This window comes from Papaver somniferum, chromosome 7 (assembly GCF_003573695.1).
Source record: "Papaver somniferum cultivar HN1 chromosome 7, ASM357369v1, whole genome shotgun sequence".
Classification (NCBI taxonomy): Eukaryota; Viridiplantae; Streptophyta; class Magnoliopsida; order Ranunculales; family Papaveraceae; genus Papaver; species Papaver somniferum.
Genome location: NC_039364.1, coordinates 39,612,218 through 39,632,776, shown reverse-complemented (window position 1 = coordinate 39,632,776; position 20,559 = coordinate 39,612,218). Strand labels below are relative to the sequence as shown.

Sequence of the window (20,559 nt, the reverse complement as noted above, 5' to 3'; positions counted from 1 at the left end):
GAAAGAGTTAGTAAATAAATTGAAATTTATGTTTTAGTTAGCGAGTCTCGAAACATAATATCTCCGTACTTAAATGTGTCGGTAGGTGGTGACATTCTTAAACTACTTTAGACTCACATATGCAATGTAATAAATCTCATATCTCAATCTCGTCTTTGTCCGCATTGGCTCACCTCGACAACTTTATCTCGGTGAAGTTTTCGGTAATATCTTAGAGTCCTTGTTCCAAATTTTATACCACTTAATCAAGCAGTTAATGGAGACATATTGGCGATTTTGGACCAACTTGAACTCACTCCTTATAATATGATTCACCACTTCATACAATAGAAAGAAAATCAATTATGTTAGTGCGGGTTTAGATTATTGTATTGAAATTTCCACACTGCTTCTCGACTCGAGGTGAGTTTTTCGTCTGAATCTCGCCTCACAGAGATTGAGAGGTTCGTCTCTGCACACGAAAATCTTTGTTGTCCGAAACTAACTTCATTATTACTCACATGACTATTTTTCTTTTCCTTTTAACAAATATCATTCGGTAAGACTTGCAATTATTTCAAATGGTATTACTTAAAATAAATTTACCATAATATAAACCAGTTTATCTAATCTTAATTACAAATTACAAGAGTTTCCATAAACTTTCACAAATAGAGAGAAAAGGGGGGAAAAAAGGATAAAAAGGAAAATAGAGAAGAGAATGAAGTCCCAGAGTACAAGAACCTGGGCATAGAAATTTAGTGGAACTTGAGACTGGTCAAGACATTGTTGTTGACTGGATCAGCCAAATGGTCCAACAAGTTCTGGAAAGGTCCAACTCCTGTGACTAAACCTTGAATGAAATAACCTAAAATAGCCAACATGGCTAATCTTCCATTCTTCACTTCCTTCAACTTCAATTCCTTCATTGACTTCTCATCTTTTCCAAATCCTAGGGGGTTAAAGAAAGGTCCACCTGGGTAAGCAGGGTTACCTGATCCGCCCAAACCCTTTTCCAAACCTAAGAAATATTGTTTGCCCATGGATCCAGGGTTGTACCAGTCTTGCAATCTTCTGTGCTCAGCAAAACCCATAAGAGCCATTTCTAGTACAAATAGTGTGAAGGGGTCTGCCCAGTAACTGTAAGTTCCAGCGGGTGGAATCACTCCAGTTTGGAACCATGGGAGTGCGGTTTCAGCTGGGATAAGACCGAGTTTGCCGAAGACTTCGGGTGCGATTGCTCCTGCTGCTCCTAACATGGCAAAACGTCCGTTGATAATTTCACCATATGCTAGCCATTTTGGTTCAATAAATCCTCCTGTTCCTTCTGGATCTGAAAGGCCAAGTGGGTCAAACCCGAAATCACCTGGGAGGCTGTCGAGATGAAAAAAAAAGTCCTCAATTAATATTCTTATATTATCAGTGCATGCACAAGTAGGGAGAGAGTGAGAAAGAGGCGCTTACCTGCCGTCTAAGTAAGAAAGACTCTGTTTGGATGCAAACCAAAGCTGTCTGTTTGCTCCATGCTGAAACATAAACATGTAAACAATCGTCATGAAATCTGTTTGACAATTTTTTTGGTTAGTATAAAATTTAAAAGACAGATGAACAAACTTAATAATATCTATTACAACTTGCAGTAAAATACTATTGTTATTGTTATTCATAAAAATTTTGGCAGCTTTGAATCAATTCAATAAACCCTTTTGGTTGCTAAATATTACTGAGACTTGTGTGATCTTGCAAACTACAAAATTATTTATGAACTTAACGCTTCAAGGATAAGTAGAGATGTTCAAGCTTACGCTAGCTAACATGCTAACAATAGCTAAAAGTTCTGATCTAATCTGAGCATTAGTGCTTGCAGTAATTATATGTGGTTGCGAGCTCAGCAGAGACACTAAAAAATCACATCTCAAAAAATTATATGTGATTGCATTATTTTATGTACATGGGTCTTTTAAATTCATTTTTTCTTTCATATGATATTCTAAGAAACTACAAAGCAAGTAGTTTGAACTTTGAAGTGTTCATAATTTGTATAGTTTAAGCTAACCTTAACAGGTGGAGTGGCAGCAGCTCTAACAACAAATGAACCCTTCCTTGAAGAGCCAACGTTAACAGTTGCATATTGAAGTGGTCTTCCTCTGAATACTTGTCTAGCAGCTTCCATTGAAGAGGAAGAAGATGAAGTAAGGGAAGATGAAACCAAAGTCTGGGTTGCCATTGTTTTTCTTCAAGTCTCTTTTTTTTTTTAGGTTTTCTTTTTCTTTATTTTTACTCTACAAAAGTTGGGTTTTTGTTGTGCTAAATTTTGTGTCCAAATACTAAAACAAGGGTATGAAAATCTTGGAGGATATGATGTGGCTAGATTAGGTGATGGTCTTAACCAACAAGTCATGGACATGTGGCAGGATTCTTGGATAAGGGGATCTTAAGCTAGTTTTGGAACTTAAATGCCACATGGAGTTGCTCTGAACCAGTAGTTGGTGTCTGGCTCCTGATTTGCAAAGACACTTCAGATATTTTGTTCGTTTTCCTTTTTACTATATTTTTTTTTATTTGGAAAAAGAACTGTTGGTCGATTAGATTTTGTGAGGTGTATGGTGTTCACTCAATTCTTGTGTGGCCTGTATTTAAGATCTAATACTATTCATAATTGAGTGATATATGCTGGACTGATGATTGGATGTACTACTGCCTGAATTTGCTGCACAAATGCAGCATTGCAAATGAGTGACTCTTCCCAACAAAATGGCCCAAGAGTTTAGCTTCCACTAAACTTGATGTCATTCGTGTTAAGTGAGAGTGGTAGACTTATACTTCTACCAGAAAAAGAGCAAATGATTAGAAAATTGAAATTGAGTATAAGTTCACAAACCGTAGAGATGCGCTGACTCTTTATGACCTTGACCCCTAGCACTGGGGATGGGCTTAGTTTATGTAGCTATACAAATAATTGTCAAAATCATATTATTCAAAGTTTCAATGAGAAATATTCAACTAACTCTAACATGGTCGAAGAATCAGAATTTCCCAAAAGCCAGATGATGGAATAATGAGGCCTTGGAAACATTCAACTAACTTTAACATGGCCAGACAATCAGGGCGTCTGGATGGGTCAGAATTGCCAAGGGCAAGGGCCAAATAAAGGAATATTGAGGCACTAGACATATTTACCTAACTCTAACATGGCCAGAGAATCAAAAAATTCAGAAGCTAAATGATGGATGACGGAGGCGTTTGACAGCCGCTGGTGAAAAGTCAACACACAATTTGTCAGACAGATGGGCTGACTTGGCGAACCATTTTACCAATTACAGTGGTTATGCACCCTTTGTACTATGTAGTAAGGGAGTGTGGTGTTTACTTTAGTCTTCAGTAGTGTTATGCTCTGAAGCAGAAACACTAGAACTATAAACAAAAACACACACAAGTAATATTGTTAAACATAAATTATCTATTGCTAATTTGCTAGAAGAAGTGATCAATTGAGACATATCATGCAGGTGTAAACCCAGCCAATTGATGACTTAAGATAGAATTGTGCGCATTTACAGAGAATCAAGTAGGCCTATGTAAAGGTTGCATGATGAATTAGAACTATGAACTAGAAATATTTGCTATTACACAGTAACAGCCCACCTGAGCTTATTCTCCCACGTTGCCTCCAATTCTCAAGGATACGTGATTCTTCACGTTGGGCGTGGAGGTACTCATCCATGTCAAACCATGGTTCCTTTGGTTTGCTATCCACTTCTCCGTTCATAATGTTTGCCAAGTCTTTAGAAAGATCAGAAAGGCTGTCACCTCCAGGGCTCCAACTACCTCGGCTGCTAATAAAACAATTGGTTTTGTTGAATCCAGTGCTCATCCCTTGAACGAGTTCCTGATCAAAGACATGTATCAAAATGTCGAGTAGGATACTTATATCAGAAATAAGCAAGTATATCATGTAAAATATGAGAAACACAGGGTATACTTTAAGCTCATCCCTTGAACACGTTCCGGAGGTGTCCAATATTTACTGAAGGGAAAGTCATCTTTTAAGCGATCGCATCACCCAAGAAGAAAGAAAAGGAGCAATTGAGGTTAACATTCACACATGCTGCATGTTGGGACGCTATAAATGTATTTCTCAAAATAAAGAACAAAAGACATATCAAAAAGGCTTGCAGCCACTGTAAAGCTACAGAGAAAAATATTCATATGTACTTCTACAAACATAACATATTGGATTAAAAATAAGGGGGATAGGTCATTGACAGTTCGAAGAAGTAGTAGAATCAAAGCCTTTAATTGGACATAAATTAGAACAAAATACAGTTCATCATTTGCAGCAAAGAGATCTTTCGATTAAGAAAATTTAAGTTCTGCAAATCAGTTCTGCCAAAGGAGGCCAAGGACTTGCTACCCAAAGAAACTGAATAGCTTAGATTCTTGATCAAGGAAAAGAGGGACTTCCATATTAAACCTTTTTCTAACTCCTAATTATCTCCTTCATTTGAACTTTGAGGTCTCTGGAAACAACTAACAAGTTAGACAAATCAAACTTCCGGATTCAGTTCACAAACCACATTCCTTACATTTGTGTAGGTGGGGTTTGGTAACCGGGTGTTACTTTCTGCTCTCCCAGATGGATTCAGATAGCTATCCAGTAGTTTGTTGTAGTTTACTTCATAATTGTAGTGTCTAAGATTAGTATTATAAAAAAACCAAGAGCATCTAAAAAATCATAGTTAAATAGGTTGGCCCATTATCCACTTTGCTAATTATCAGTGAGGTTCCACAACAGAGCTAATAATCCCCAATCAGTAAGTAGCATCCTTCCAAAAGAAGAGTTGTTCTTTTTAAGATTGCTATTTTTTAAGATACATATATAATACGAGAGAAGAGATCTCTATTTGTAACTGTTGGTTTAAACTGCCTAACCACCTACTTAATTAACCAATTTGTTTGTCAGTTTTTTTTGCAAGACGAATTGAGTAAAAGGATATGCCGAGATTCAGTTTTCACATATCTACAACCTACCATCAGAATAATTAAACAAAATTCTGAATCATAAGGTTGAGTTAGAAGTATGAGAAAAAGAGTAAAGAATAGTCAAACTATGATAACATTTGGGAGCATACGAAAAGACTAAAGAGGATAACAGTGTAACGTGAATTACCTGAGCGGTATCATGTACGTTATTTCCTGGCGTCAATGACACTTTTGACGTACTCTTGCATACTACAGGAGAAACATCACTGGTGGTCTCCCATTCCAACCAAGGCAGAACAACTCCATCCATTTCATCCTTGGGAAGAGAAGTCAATTTCGCTGGAAGTACTCGGTTTTCTGCCTCAAAATGCACTATATAGTCCTTTGAATTTGCCCTTCCACCAATCTTAGAACTTGCATCACTTCTTTCTCCATCCAGTGAAGATATATCAGTGTCTTCAACATTTGAAATGAACCCCTCAAAGTATTTCTCTGCCTCTTCAGTCAAGCATTTAGACATCCTACTTCTATCGTTGCTCCTCTGATAATATCAGAGTAGAAAGGTTATCAACTGCGGAGCAACTTGAAAAGAAAAGTTGATGTCTCTTCTCTATCGTGAACCTATTGAAAGGGGAAAATATATACAGCAAATGTAGTCCTAATACTACTACACTAAAAGGATTGCGATCCACCGCAGAAAACTATACCTTTCTAACACGTGCTGGCTTCTGCGCAACAGCATTGTTTGCATCAGGAAGCAAGTCTTTAACAATCTTAGAGAGCTCCCTCCCACGTTGCTCTTCAACCACTATTTCAGCTAAAAGATCATGTTTACGCTTCTCCGACTGATACAGTTGAGGAAAAGAACAGTCATATTCATAAGGCACTGAACATTATTCGCCAAATTGGAAGTGACGAGCTTTCATGTTCCCACTTCCTGCATTCTAAAACCCTTTATAAAGGATATTAATCAAAAGTTGCAAACTTCAACTCCTTTATTCATTATAAATGGTGGATATTCTCGAAATGCTAACCACATTCTAAAATTACATGGCCCAGTAGGAATGAGGAGAAACTTTTGGTCCACCACAGATGTCTCCTGGACATATCCTATTATTGAAGTCCTCATACAAGGATTCTATCTTGGCTATTGCAATCTGCACAGTCAGGGTTGTCCAATTGGGATATGTAGGATATTACTCAAAGTAAAAACACTGGGGTACTGCATGCTATCCCTAGGCAGTATGTGCAGCATGAAACTAAGCATTAGTTAGCAAGCTTTAGGGATACTACAACAAGGAGCATGCCACTGCAAAGAAATACTCGCGATTTATTTTATTTTATTTCTGGGTTTTAGTCCATACCTGTTCCAGCCTTGTAGCATAACTATCTCTGATCACCGAAACAGCCTGAAGAACATTAGCGTTATTTAATTGCAAGTTATCATTGTGGGTTGAATCAGAGGGCTTTGTTTTAACCATGACCTGCAGATATGATGTAGAAGCATATTAAACTTTGCTAAGGAGCTGAGTGAAAACACTACATTTCAAGTTCAAGAGAAATCTGTGTTAAAAAGTAAGTTATGTTTGTTTTTTTTTTTGTTCCTAGAATCGCATCAGTCTTGATCAGTGTTAAAAAGTAAGTTGACACAAGCTAATAGTTACATACTTCTTCAAGCTCCGTTCTTATTTCTTGAACAGCAGATCTAAGCTCTTTACGCATGACATCATACAGGCCAGTCTCTCCTCCATCCCCAACAGGATGATCAACCTGAACATGTAGCTTGAACAGTCAAGCTTTCGGAAAGACTTTGATCTTGTTTGGTAAGAGTCTAATGGTCGCATTTATACAATACTTCAATGGTGGTGTGCAATTAGGAAATTCGTATACTATCTTTATCTTCAACTGCTTAAGAAATTAGAAGAAAGAAACCTAACCTTTTTCTGTGCATATACTGCTCGTATTGTCCTCTCTGTCCCATTTCTGCTAGAACGAGCATCCTGTGACTCATCATCAGTTATAGCTGAAGACTGGCTCTGCAAAAATTCAAAATAAACTTTTACTATTGCCTCACTTTCACAACTAACGAATGAAACAATGATCTCAGAGAGACCAACAGAGAGTAAAGTTAGCAACTCAAGCACTTTTTAATACTAGAATTTAACGGTTTATCCTTATAATACCAACTCCGTCTTTCTACTATATAATGCTGCAGAAATACAAATTTTCCTTGCAAAAGCAAAATATAAATCAAATCTCAGTATGGAGGAGAAAGTCTTACTGAGTAACCATCATGTGATCTTGATAAATCTATTTGACTCAGCGACATCCTTAAAACACGTTGACTGGTCTTAGCAGTTGGCATATGGATCAAAGATCTCTGATCGTTCACGATTCTAGAACTATTGAAGTTGGCAGTATTCTCGGAGTTAATAGATTTATCACTCTACAAAATGAAACCGGAGAACAAACTGGTCAACTACATTGATGAAAACAAAATGAACATACAAATATGTCAAATGAAATGGATGGATCAATGAGGAACATTTGTATTATGTTTTATGTTAGGTTGCACGTAAACGGAAAAGAATCCTTACTTCCAAAGATAAGATATTATCTACACCAACAGCAATCCATGCACATGAAGAAGATATTGTGATATTGGTTTTTTCAATTTAAAAATTCAAGATAGAAAAATATCCTAATAGCTGTTTTACAAATAAGCACCTGGTCTATGCACACCACAAATATGAAAAGTTCATAAATGGACGGAACATTCTCCGTAAAAATCTGCTAGACATACAAAAGTTCCAAATTCTAATACATCGCAATTACAAACAACACCTTTCTTCTTATCAAGAACACTCCATAACATTAAATCATAAATTGATAAAACCTCAATAACTTCGCTATCATTGTTAAATACCATGCTAATGGAGAACCCCTTAGTTCTATATTTGATTCATCTTCTAATTAACCAACTTAAAACCGTACGTAACTGAATAATCTCTAAAAATGTAAGTCATAATGTTCTAAATGTACTTTAGAATAATTTTGCCGATTATGGCTATTTTGGAAAACAAAAAGATTATCATACATTATGAGGTATACAAGGCAACCTATAACATTTACATAAAACCTAAGCTCAAAATTTCAAATCATCTTCTTCATGCTCGAATGGACCTCCATTAAAGATCATAATTTCACCTTTTTATTTTATCACTATCTAATAAGAACAGGAAGAAAAATAACAAAATGTATTATGCAAAATGAACTAAAACTACCTCAGAATCGCTAAATTGATACTTGGCGACGGACGCAGAACGCCTCCTCCTGGAATTATCAACCCCCTTGTTCCCAAAGCTACTCTCCTGAATAACCTTTACATCACCCACTGTACCATGTTGTCTAGAAACAGACCTTCCTCTTCTAGAATTACTGATTCCAGAACCACCACCCAAATTACTATCTTGAACACTTGCTTGACCTCGTTGCCTAGAAACAGATCTTCCTCGCCTAGTTATAACATCTCCGGACATAGAATTACTACTACTACTATTACCAGAACTACGAAGTGATGACCTACCTCTATCATGGTTGTTTTCAGAAGGAAAAAACTCAGAAACTAAATCATCAAGACTAATTTCAGGAAACCCGGCTGATCCTCTTTCTGTATTGACAAATTTAGGGTTTTTCTTAGGAACAAGAAATTCATTTTCTATTTCATTATTATAACGACCAGAAAATCGACTTAGACTTCTAGAACGACGATGTCGATTATCTGATTCAGCATCTTTTGTTGATGATGAAGAATTTATTGAAGATCTCTTTGATGTTGATTTGAATGCTGCTGTAGCCATTTCTTGATATTTCAAAAATAAATTTCAAATTAAAAAATTGAGGATTTTTGACATTTTATAGTTTTGGGTTTCTAGGGTTTGGAATGATTAGGGGTTTTTAATCATGAAGAGAGGGAATAATAAACTTTGAGTGTAATGAAGGAAGAGAAGGAGGAGGAGGTGAGAAAGGGAAGAAGACACAGAATTTGATTTTCTGGGCGAAAGTTTGGCGGAGAAAAATAAATTGAAATTTCCGTGATTAGTAGGAGACCAGATAATCTTTTTGTAACGTATCCGTGTCATTCTTAAATCAATACCCTTGTTAGTCTCGTAAATTACAAATTTAACCAGTTCTTGAAATGAAATTCGAGAAAAGTTCTTTAATTTTTTGAATTTGAAATAGTTGTGGGAATCGGAGTTAAACCGGTAAAGTCCCATAATATTAAGTGCTTGCAAGATAAACAAACTATGCTGCAGCAGTCAACTACCAATGAAGACAATACTTCTCAAGTACGATAGACATCACAAAAAATTAATGAATGACATGCACGTGAAGAGGAGTTTTATGGGCAACAATCCCGAGATGTAATGATTAGCTAAATACTTCCACCAACAAACCAATAAATGAGGAATAAAATTGAATCACTCCTCAGATCCAATGGAAATTGGTGTATTAGCAGGAAAATTTTGGAAAAACTACTTGCTTCTCACGTTAAAAGCATCATGGTACTTCTAATCCAGAAGAAAATGAAGATCTTCTCAGCTTATTACTGAGTCAGAAAATAATGCACCGACTAGCATCCCAACTGAAGCTAAAATATTTACGACACTTCAAAGTACGCATCCATGGAAAGCACCGACTTGATGAATTTTCACTTGGATTCTTCCAAACACAACGGGGAACTATAAAAAATGAAGTTATTCAGATGGTGCAAAGCTTCTTTGTAAGTGGAAGAATTCTGTGTATGATGAATAACACCAATCTTTGTCTCATCCCAAAGGTTCAACTTCTACAAACTCCAAGTGACTATAGGTCGATAGCTTTATGCAACACTATGTATAAGATGATAACAAAAATATTGGCTTTGAGACTTAAGCCATTAATGAATAATATGATATCTCCAATGCAAGCAACTTACATCCCAAAGAGGCGGATAAGTGATAACATTAGTATTGCACATGAGCGGATACACTGTATAAAGAAAAAGAAAACAAAAAATGGTTAATTGGCGCTAAAGATTGATATGTCAAAGGCGTTTGATCGAGTTGAGTGGATCTTCTTAGATAGGATTATGAAGACAATTGGGTGTGATGAACACTTTTGTAGTCACATACAAGAACGTATAAGCACATCTGAAATTCAATTGATGTTGAATGGGTCACCTTGTGATGCTTTTAAAACCCTCAAGAGGAATCAGACAGGGTGACCCAAGTTCACCATATTTGTTTCTTTTAATAATAGAGTTATTCACGAGATCATTGGCAAAAGCTGAACATGAAAAGAAAAATCAAGGTATAAAGATCGCGAAGAATGCACCAATTCTATCTCACCTTCTATTCACGAATGACTGCTTAGTCTTTGTGAAAGATGATCTTCAGAATGTGAATACTTTACTGCAAATAATTAATGACTTCAGTGTTGTCTCGGGTCAACCGATCAACTTCCAAAAATCATTAGTCTTCTTCTCTAAATATATACACTCAAGACACTGCAGAATATTACTTCGAAGACTAAAGATGAAAAAAATGTCTCTAGAGAAGTATCTTAGGATACCACTATTTCTCAACAGACGCAGAACTACATCTTTCTCAAGTCTCGTTGAGGGTATGAAGACAGGGCTACTAAAATGGAATGCTAAGTTTTTGACACAATCAGAGAGATCAATCATATTGAAGCATGTCCGTAATGCAATGTCATCACTTCAAATGTTTTTTTTTTTTTAATTTCTAAGGCAACAATCAAAGAAATGAACAAAGTCCATAGGAAGTTTTGGTGGAAAAAACATGGTGGAAAGGAGTTTATCTGACATCATAAACAAAATTTAAACAGTGACAAGGCTCTTGGAGGAATGGGTTTTCAGAATCTATAATATTTCAATCATGCAATATCGGCTAAAGCAATTTGGCGATGATGTAACAACTCACAACAGTTATGGGCAAAGGCTTTAAAAGAAATGCATTTTCCAGATACATCACTTTTTCATGCACCAAAAAAGAAGAATTCAACCTGGGTATGGAAAAGTATCTATAGTGAAGTTCAGTTTGTTTGGCAGTATAGCTTCTAGATGTTAGGGGATGGAAAGAGAATACTCACATGTAAAGATAACCGGATCACATGCAAGCAAATACCACCAGTTCCAATCACAGACTTTGATATGGCTATTAATTACAACACGGTGGCTGGTTTTATTATCCCGGAAATAAAAACTTGGAAGGTATCAACTGATCTCTACTGAAGATGATAATAAGATTGTTGCTATGAGAATACTAGAATACTCTCAAAGCAGACTAATGTGGACTCTTACTCGACATGGTCAATTCACAATAAAGTCAGCATACCACAAACTAATAGTTATCAAGAATAACAGTTCGCAAAGTTTTGGAAAGAGGTATAGGGTCTGACTACTTTACCAAGCGTTAAAACATTTCTATGAAAGTGTATTAGTGACAATATTCTGTCCAGTGAACGTATGGCCCGAGTAACACATTATGGATGAGAACATTGCAGTATGTGTCACCAGGTGATTGAAACTACTAAACACATTTTATGGGACTGTTCTTTTGCAAAAGTTGTTTGGACCTAGATCCCTGGTGCAAGACGGAGCGTGGAAGCGGGTGATACCTCTGTTGATAAATGGATAATGAGATGGTTCAAGAATTATTTTCATGAACTCGATGAAAACCGGGTAATAAGAACGGCTAATGCGGGCTCTGAGATATGGAAAGCAAGGTGCAAAACTGTTTTTCAAGGATCAAAGCCAAATCTAGTAGAAGTCATTCGTAGCATACAATATCTCAACAATATGACTAGATCAACAATGAAGAAAACTCAAGCTATGAGTGACAACAATAATTAGAGTCCTATAACTCAGACTGCATGGATACCTCCTAATCCTCACTCTTACTCTATATGTTGTGATGCATCTTTTGAAACTGTATTATCTAAAAACCACACAAGATTGGGACAAATCCTTCGTAAATCTGCAGGTGAGCAAGGAAGATGGATCTATGCGTATGGACACCTAGATGGGGAGAAGGCAGAGGTAGTGGGATTGTTGCATGTTATACGATGGGCAGAAGACTTGGATTTGCAACAAGTATGTTTTGAGTTGGATGTACAGAATGTAGCAGTTGCAACAAATGGAGACTACCAAAAAGTGAAATGGGGACATCAAACACTTATCTTAGATGTTATTGACTATCTGGCAAGCATCCATTTTGGACTTGCAAATTTTTTAATATGAAGTTGAATGAGCCAGCTGATAAGATGGCTAGATATTCTCGTATTTTTAAGATTACTAGGAGTTAGATTACAAATCCACCAAATTTTATTGTATCAGCATTCCTGGCTGATGTAAACTCTGTTCTAATTTCCAACTATTCATAAAATTTCTTCTTAGTATTAAAAAAAAAACATTAAAGTTCGACCTTCCTCTAAAAAAACATAGTTCAGGCAGTACTACATTTTTTCCGGATGAGTTTTCGGACAAAGCACATCTTCTTTTGTTTTTTCCAAAGATAATCCCAAGGTTAAAAAAAACCATGAACAAAATACAACATTATTGACTGCAAATGACTTTCATAGAAGATTAACTGACAAATATCCAATAACAAAATCTCTAGTAATATAGTAACATTCGCATATATACAAGAGAGTTTGGATTGTTGAAGCATGATCCACAATCTTGAAACATATATAAATTTCATTATGAAGACCACCTCCTTTTAAGAAAAAGTTGCAATAAGAGATGGTTGGATAAACTGTCATAAACCCCGAACCTATCGGAAAATATCATCACCAAAACTTGGAGCAAATGACGACCAGAGTGTGACCAAACTTAAGAACACGTTATATAGAAAACCAAATCAGAAAGTAAAAAATGAACCCGGAAATCCTAAAACCAGACCTAGTAGCCGAAATAAAAGTAGAATTGTAATGTAATATTTTTGTATTTTAATTCTTGTACTCTCTGTATATAAATAGTTTGTCAATAAAATTAACAAAAGGGAAGAACATAGAAATGTTGGGACTTATTATGGTTACTGACGAAGACCTGAAGAGGTATCGAAGATAACGAAGACATCATCCTTCAATAACTACAGACTTGACTTATTCCGTTCTTATCTTTTGTTCTTTCAAGTCAAGGAGTGGAAGTACGTTAGGAATTCCCCAGTCTGAAGCCAGGGGTGAATCAAAGAAAATTATTTTTGAGGCCAGTAAATGATAACCAAAATTCGTCAAGCCCAGTTACACCTACTGTCAAGCCGGTAAAATTTATTATCAAGTCGGGGTATGATTTTAGTTGAGAGGTTCTCAAAATAAGTAATGAGTATGTGATGTGTGTAACAGATGTTGTTCTCCATCTGCTTCAATTTATTCCGACAGGAGAAAGAAATAGGGAAAATAGAAAAACCTAGATAAGGTTATTTGAAAAGTTTGGGTTCCTGGTGATTTTTCATTAAGTTGATTTGAGAATCTCTCTGAGATTTCATGAGAAGATTTACCTTTTTAAATATCCATGTATGTATCTAGCTAATAAGTTAAGTTTTGCAATTGCAAGCAGATGTTGTTGTTGTCTAAAGTAAAGATATTCTAATACTTTGTTATATGAACAACTGTGTTCGTCTTAGATTTTGTTGATTGTGTGCTTGCAATGAAACTAAGATGAAATTTAATTAATATGGCATCTTGTAGATAGCAGTCATGGTTGTAGAATTTAAGTTATAGACTAAATTATTTAACCTACATAATATCCAACAGTAAAGTTAAAGAGTATACAATTTGACCTATCTAATATCCTATAGGTATGCAATCTTGTTAAACATGAATATTTTGTACACATGTTTTTTTCTCCGCAGTTTAATATAATAGATAGCCACTAATGGTTTGTAAGTTTTATCCTGATGGTTTTAGTGAGCAGACACGGGTCTGGTTGACGAGTGTTTCTTATGGTCATCTGAAATAGGCTGAGTTCTATATGATGCTCATAATTTGTCACCAAGAAGTCAAGCATTATTGATGGTATGTTTTCTAGAGTACGTCATTCGTCTCTTTTGCCTTTTGGTCTCGGTTACGAGGTTTGCAAAGCTTCTTAACTCTCTTTCCTGTGAAGAGCTTTACCAACAAATGCTTGCCAAGGCTTTGGCACATTTTTTTGAAGCCAAGTTATTTTTATTAGGTGTTACCGACTTTTCAACAAGGTAAGAACATTCATAAAATGTTGTTTAAACTTCACATCTTGTAGCAAAGTCTTTTCCGTAAACAGTTGTTTTTCAGATTATAGCACTACTGGTTGAATGTGTTGCTGCACAAACTTCAAACATTTTGTTGAGTTTGTTTGTTATTTGTATGATATTACTGACTTTATATGTGTTGTTTAATATTACAAAGATGGCAAGGCCAACAATTACAACTGTATTTGTATCTTAGAGTAACTACTGATTATTTGTTTTTTTCACAGTAGTTTTCAATTATTTTCAGTTGATGTACATATCAGCGAGAAATACTAGTCGATCCTTAAAAAATGTCTAAAAGGGATATATATGATTTTGCTGTTAGGACTTTCGATTTTCTTTTGATAGGTAATCTCGTAAAAAAAAATTTACAAGTGCGCAATTGTTTCTACAATCCCCCTATTCTTCAATCCTGGTTCCGCCATTGTTCAAGCCTATATTCATTGAAAAAAATAACATACAAAGTTAACTTTGTTCACAATGACTTTTGTATTGGTGACTAGGTCATTATATCATGATCACAGTATCATTAAGGAATATGTATACTAGTTGTTTCTACAACTTGAGTATATTGAGTTATCATATCAACTCGGAGAACAGAATATGTGAGTATGAAAGTAGTCAAGCATATGTAGCAGGACTTATTTGTGAAGCCAGGGACGGATTTGAAGCCCGTCATCTTGTGCTCTTGCAGCGGAAATTTTTTTTAAGCTACCGTGGGCTTATATTTTATCCCTCAATTTAAAGAAACACGGACAGAAAATAAATCTGACGGAAATTACAAAGTTAACTTTTCTTCTTCTCTAAGTTCTATTAATCGCTCAACCCTAAGGGATTTCAAATTGCAATTGGAGCAGCAAGCAGGCGAGAGTGAGAGAGGAAAAACACACTAAATCATATCCACATGGTATTATTATTATTATTATTAAGGTTTGTTTAATTCTGCATAACTGCGTTCATGATCATTGTTCGCAAGTGATAAGTTCTTAGCATAAAATCATTCTCTTTGACTAGAATTTGTGTTTACTGCTTAGATAATTCCACTCAGTACATATACTTATGTTAAATTCTTGTTTGTACCTAGTATGTTAATGTTAATATGTTCCATAAAATCATAATCACATACTTATAATTGATATTTCATACTTAAATTATATATTGAATAATGATAGTAGACAAGTGAATTGATGATATTTAATATTTTGATTATTCATTTATCACATGCACCATTCTGATAGTTTTCATTTCATATTATTCATTATTGAATCAATCTTTGTGTTTTTGTTAGTTGTTATTTGCAAACAGTGGATTAAAAGTGATTGCAACATCTTTTTATAGGGGACATGGGTTTACTTTGGATTTTCTTTGATTTTTCAAGATGTTATTAAAGTATCAAGCTACAACTTGATTAAGATATAGTCGTACAATATTACCTCGCCTTTTCGTTCACTACTTATAAACTTATATTGGCATCAATTATTCAATACATGCCTCCAAATATAGGGTGATACCAGCTGAAAGTGGATATGCAAGGCTCAAACGGAAAGAAAAAAAGTGATGCATTTGTACAGTCTCAATCTGGAGCGATTCATAAGTTTGTTGTTAAAAAGCCATGGAATTTTGTTGGAAGCTCATCAGCCAGGAACGAAGGGGTTCATGATGTAATTCGTGAGCATGTTATGGGTGAAACGTAGATGTTTGTGATGACGCAGGACCAGGACACAAGGAAAGTGACATTTTCTTCTTTAAGCAGCTGTCGAGTGTGTTTAACTGTTTGTTTTCGTTTCTAATAAAAAATAAAAAACCCTACGTTTCAAATGTTTTATGCTACAGTGTGGTTTATAAATTCATTCATTTCAGTGTTCTAGAATAAATTTCATTAAAACACTATATGTGCTAAAAAAAATTGCATCAAAGGGCGTCCGAGTTCTTTTGCACAAATTCGTCCAAATGTCAGAGACGACCCTATGTGAAGCCACATGAGAATAAGATATTTCTGTCTAGCTGCTATGTTAAGCCATTCATGGCTAGTCGCATGTGGACTTCATGCAGAAGTCACTAATAATAAGCCAAATCTTATGGAAATATGACTTACCGTGCAAATTTTATATGATAGTCGGCTAAAATTAGTGCATGACACACTTGGTGAGTCAAATTTGAGAGGCCATGTGAACTAGAACGGTTGAAGTATGTTACATGTCTCCTTTTATGTAAATTTGAAGCTCAAGGAGGTCGCATACGCCTTTTATATAGATTGCAATGCTTAAAAAGTGTTGTCTGCTTCAAACTCACACGTTGCACCGCTTTTTGCAACGTTTACTATATGTGCCAGTTGCTATAAGCGAACTGCACCACCTACTGCGGCGCATAAAGCGTTGTATGGTGTGGCTTCCTACATTGTAACGTTGTTTTGCAACATTATAAGTGTTTCATAGCCCAGGTTGTATCAATTCGTTGTTTACCACATGCGATTTTTATGGACAGTAGCATGTGCAGTTGACATGCTTGAGGAAGTCTATCTGGCCAACTTTGGGTGGCCTTTTGGAGATCGTCCGACCAATTTGGCTGGCCAAGGTTGGTCGGTCATGAAAGTTGGAAGGTAGACTAAGTTGTTTGGCCAGGATTTGAGCCTTGGCAGGGGAAGTTCGATGACAGAAATCAATTTGAGGATGCCCTAGTCAGTTAGGGTCATCCATAAATTAGGGTTTTTATTATTTTCATCCATTTTTGGTATTTTGGCGCAACCAATTATTGGAGATCTTTAGTTCAAGCTCGGCCAAAGCAGTGCTCGGCTATTTAGAGCTTAGATTTTGTGTCTGACACAAAATTAGGTAAATAGGGAAAATTTTGTATCTGGCACAAAATTGAGTGAATTTCGCAAATTTTATGTCGGGCATAAAATTGAGTAAATTAGGCAAATTTTGTGTTTGGGACAAAATTGCTATATTTTTTAATTTTTGTTTCTGGCATGAAAATTACCTGATTTTGTGAACATAGTTACAGTGTTTAAACCAAGTATTTTCATACGGGACTTGTCGTATCTTTTAATATAATCTTATTCAGACAGTGTAATAAATCCATATCATTCAACTGAGAATGGATTCGTGGAATATAATACTAAAGATAACTCAAACTTACTCTATATTAGTGGGAAATGCATAGGAGCTTTGAGATTTGTTGTGTAAAAATCATTGAGTATCTAGGAGCAATGGCGAACCGAGAAACTTTTTAGGTGGGGTCAAAGACAAAATTTTAGGTGCCAGTGGGGTCAAAGCTAATATTCCTAACTAATTAGTACAGGAAAGTCGAAATTGAGTGGGGTCTGTTGACCCCATTTGACCCCTAATGGGTCCGCTACTGTATGGGATTATTGCAAAAAGCACTAGTACTATTCTAATAATTACATTTGTACGTACATATATGTATATTTTCTTAGTTCAACTAGGTGAAACACATATATGCCTATATATATACAGAGAGGTAGGCATAAACACATATCATGACTAATGTATCCTTGAAATTCTTTGCATGATGAAAACACATCAAAGTTTAATATTTCTGATACTGGCTCGGAAGTATATTTTTTACGATTTTCTCCTTAGGCAAAAAACACCATCAACACTAGTATTGGTGACTTGATCATTTTACCATGGTCAAAATATCAAGGAATGATATACTAATTGTTTCATACAACTTTGGAATATGGAGTTACAAAGTATATTTTATCTGTTTGGACTTCGTAGAATCGATACTACTCTATTTGGCAGTTCATTATTATTTAGTGTGTTAAACTTTCAGGTTGGTTATATACCTCAGAAACTATGTTTAAGTACATGGTTTAAGAAAGTAGACTAGCGAAACTTGTTTCGTAGTTGAAAAAGAGTCAAAAGATATATTCTAGGACCGATACCTTAAGCAAGGATATTTACTAGGACCGATCCTAAAGATCTCTAGTAGGACGGATCCCTTACCAAGGATCTTTACTAGGACCGATTCCAAAGATCCCTACTAAGACACATCCTTAGTAAACCAAAATCCGCATTTTTAGTTTGTCTACTATCTTAGGATTTACTTAGCTGTCCAAAATGTATTTGGTTAAAAAGGAAAGTTCACAAGATATCGACATAATGTCTTGAACATATGCTTAACTCTTATTACTTAATGCTAGTGAAAATATGGTAGTGAAAATATTGAATGCAAAAATTACAGGAAAGGAGAACTATGGTTTACCGTGAAATGGTGGTGGTAGAACATGCTCAATTGGCTTGTCAGTTTCACTAAACTGACAGACATATCAAGTAATGGACCTGATGGCCTATGAATTGTGGGCTTGACTTTTTGGGTTGTTTCTAAGCCAAAGCAAAAATTAGCCTATGTTTGGATTTGGCTTAGGTTTAGAAATCGGTAAAAGGAAGAGAAAGATTATAACATAGGGCTCTTGGTCTCTTCTACTTGTTTTGTAGGGTTTTCACATGATAGTTTTCTTCTTTACATTTTATGATGATTTCCAAAAACACAAGTATCTAGTTTATTTTGATTGGTTAAGGGTGTAGTCCGGTTTCGAAAACTTGTGCTTGATTTATGAATTAGTTTTCTCTCTTTATTATCGTTCAAATTTATACTGTGTTTCACAATTGCATGATTGACTTATTGTAATATGATTGAATGTTTGTTTAGTTGAGTGGCCAACTAACTGAACTCAAATCCATATATATTGCTAATTTAGGTTTTTTCATGCGTAAAAGTGATAATCCTTGAATACAAATAGCACGATGTGATTACGGATTGTAGTGATATTTTGTTGTAATTGCATGTAGAATTAGACCATCCGACTTATCTGCGGAATATATGACAATTGCATTGATTGACCTATTTCTGAAAACTTAGTGTTGTTATGGAATTGAACCTAATTGTGCTTTTACACTTTAGGTTATTCTTTAGGTAGAATTCACATTCGCATCTTTAATGTGTTTGTGTTTAACTTAGGAAATTACCGGAGTATTCTTGTGATCAAGGTATTCTAGGGCTTTTGATAATAAGAGATTAATTGCAATTCTAATCATTCATTCAAGCACATGTTTAAGATTGAATATGAACCCTTTAGCCAATATTCTCACATCTTTGATTTGCGCATTTCGAGTTCCTTTGTTCACTTTTAGTTAGTTTAATTTACATAAAATCAGAAAAATCCCCCGGGTTCTATATAAGTAAATGAATCAAATAAAAACCTAGACCACCCTGTGGGAACGATCATTTCTTACCATTGCTTCACAATAAATCATAAGTAGTGAGAAAGTATAAATAATGTTGACGTGCAGACGACCATATCAAGTATACGGTGATTTAACTATCGCTGAGAAACGATATATGGTACTGAAAAGTATATACACAAAAATATAAAAAAGTAAAGCATTGATCAAAGGGGTGAAATATATCATGTTGTGTAGTATTTCATACTAACATATATGTTTTGATTGAACTGAATAACATATATATTCTGATTAAATTGAATAACATATATGTTCGGATTGAGTATGCCTAGCTTACCTTTAGGGGGGTTAAAGTTATTATTATTTAAATGCTATAACAACGACATTCATTTTTGAATATTTGCAAGACTTTGTGATGTTGAAACTCATAATCAAGCGTATGAAGATAAAATTAAGAGATTGTCATTAAAATTGACAAAGGGTAAGATTGTTGGAGCACTGCTCGGCTCACTCACTAACCATTGGTATGCTGATTTTGGTTGTCATATTTAGTTCCAAAACTCGAGACTCCTCGATTTGATTACTAGAATCAACTTTGTTAAGTTAGACTAGGAACATAAAAATGTTGAGACTTGTTTTTGTTAATCTGAAAAACCTAAAGACGTACCGGCATCAACAAACACATCAGCCTTTCGTTCGAGGTAGTAACATAAACTTGACTTGTTCCATTTCTATCTACGTATCTTTCAAGCCAGTTTATATTGAAAACATAACAACAAAGTTTTCTTGTTTCTAGTATGGTGACTTGATCATTTTACTATAGTCAAAAGGTCAAGGAATGATATACTAGTTGTTTCATACAACCTTGGTATATGGAGTTGCGGAGAATAGTTTATGTATTTGGATTTCGTATCAACAAAACACTATTTGGTAATTCATTATTATTTGATATGTTAAACTTTTAGGTTCAATTCCATACCTCAGAAACTATGTTTAAGTACACAGTAAGGAAGTAGACTTGCGAAACTTTAATCATGGTTGAAAAGGAGTTAAATGATTTATTCTAGGACAGATCCCTTAAACAAGGATCTCTA

At 35.2% G+C, this 20,559-nt stretch overlaps 2 protein-coding genes across 4 annotated transcripts; both read right to left on the bottom strand.

The window, feature by feature from the left end:
• Positions 1-551: 551 nt before the first annotated feature.
• On the bottom strand, positions 552-2,333 carry LOC113297045 (photosystem I chlorophyll a/b-binding protein 3-1, chloroplastic). The gene is made up of 3 exons (XM_026545443.1): positions 2,036-2,333; positions 1,444-1,505; positions 552-1,353 (listed from the first exon to the last, which is right to left on the bottom strand). The coding sequence occupies exons 1-3, from the start codon at positions 2,204-2,206 to the stop codon at positions 738-740; spliced, it is 849 nt and encodes a 282-aa protein (XP_026401228.1). The 5' UTR covers positions 2,207-2,333; the 3' UTR covers positions 552-737.
• A 1,086-nt stretch (positions 2,334-3,419) lies between these two features.
• Positions 3,420-9,060, bottom strand: LOC113297043. 3 transcript variants are annotated; one of them, XM_026545440.1, is made up of 8 exons: positions 8,247-9,058; positions 7,244-7,408; positions 6,900-6,998; positions 6,631-6,732; positions 6,327-6,446; positions 5,670-5,807; positions 5,150-5,503; positions 3,420-3,868 (listed from the first exon to the last, which is right to left on the bottom strand). In XM_026545440.1, the coding sequence occupies exons 1-8, from the start codon at positions 8,820-8,822 to the stop codon at positions 3,590-3,592; spliced, it is 1,833 nt and encodes a 610-aa protein (XP_026401225.1). In that variant the 5' UTR covers positions 8,823-9,058; the 3' UTR covers positions 3,420-3,589. The 3 variants fall into 3 exon arrangements, with proteins under 3 accessions (XP_026401225.1, XP_026401226.1, XP_026401227.1); XM_026545442.1 differs by lacking the exon at positions 3,420-3,868 and adding an exon at positions 3,942-4,022 and having other exon boundaries at positions 8,247-9,060; XM_026545441.1 differs by lacking the exon at positions 7,244-7,408 and having other exon boundaries at positions 8,247-9,059.
• Between the last annotated feature and the right edge of the window lie 11,499 nt (positions 9,061-20,559).